At 57.3% G+C, this 349-nt stretch overlaps 1 protein-coding gene across 1 annotated transcript; it reads left to right on the forward strand.

Annotated features, from left to right (window-relative positions):
• Positions 1 to 6: 6 nt before the first annotated feature.
• On the forward strand, positions 7 to 311 carry CSUI_007227 (uncharacterized protein; the record flags this gene model as incomplete). Its single annotated transcript, XM_068067377.1, has 1 exon — positions 7 to 311. A coding segment is annotated over exon 1 (171 nt), but the record flags the coding sequence as incomplete, so codon positions are not given.
• Between the last annotated feature and the right edge of the window lie 38 nt (positions 312 to 349).

Genomic DNA, 349 nt, shown 5'->3' on the forward strand with positions numbered 1-349 from the left:
TGACCTTGTTTTTGTGTCCTCTCGACTATTGCGGCAACAGGAGAAGGGGGAGAGAAAGCTGGGCCAAAGGTGGTTCGGGCCGTTCAGTGTAAGTAACCGTAAGAGTGATGTGGCGTATGTTATTGATTTCCCTCCGTCTATGCGCTTGCACCGCACCGTAAATATATGTTTCTTGCGCAGGTGTCGCGTGTCCTCCCGCTACCCGCGCGTGCTTCCTCCAGAAGGGACCGGCGACAGCGGTCGCGACCTAACGAGCATCAGCCGGACGAGGCGGCAAAGCAGTCGCATGGACAAGGCGAGCACGCACCCGTACGCAGTCGAGGCGATTTTGAGCTCACGACTACGTCAG

This window comes from Cystoisospora suis (genome assembly GCF_002600585.1).
Source record: "Cystoisospora suis strain Wien I chromosome Unknown contig_3761, whole genome shotgun sequence".
In the NCBI taxonomy this organism is placed as follows: domain Eukaryota; phylum Apicomplexa; class Conoidasida; order Eucoccidiorida; family Sarcocystidae; genus Cystoisospora; species Cystoisospora suis.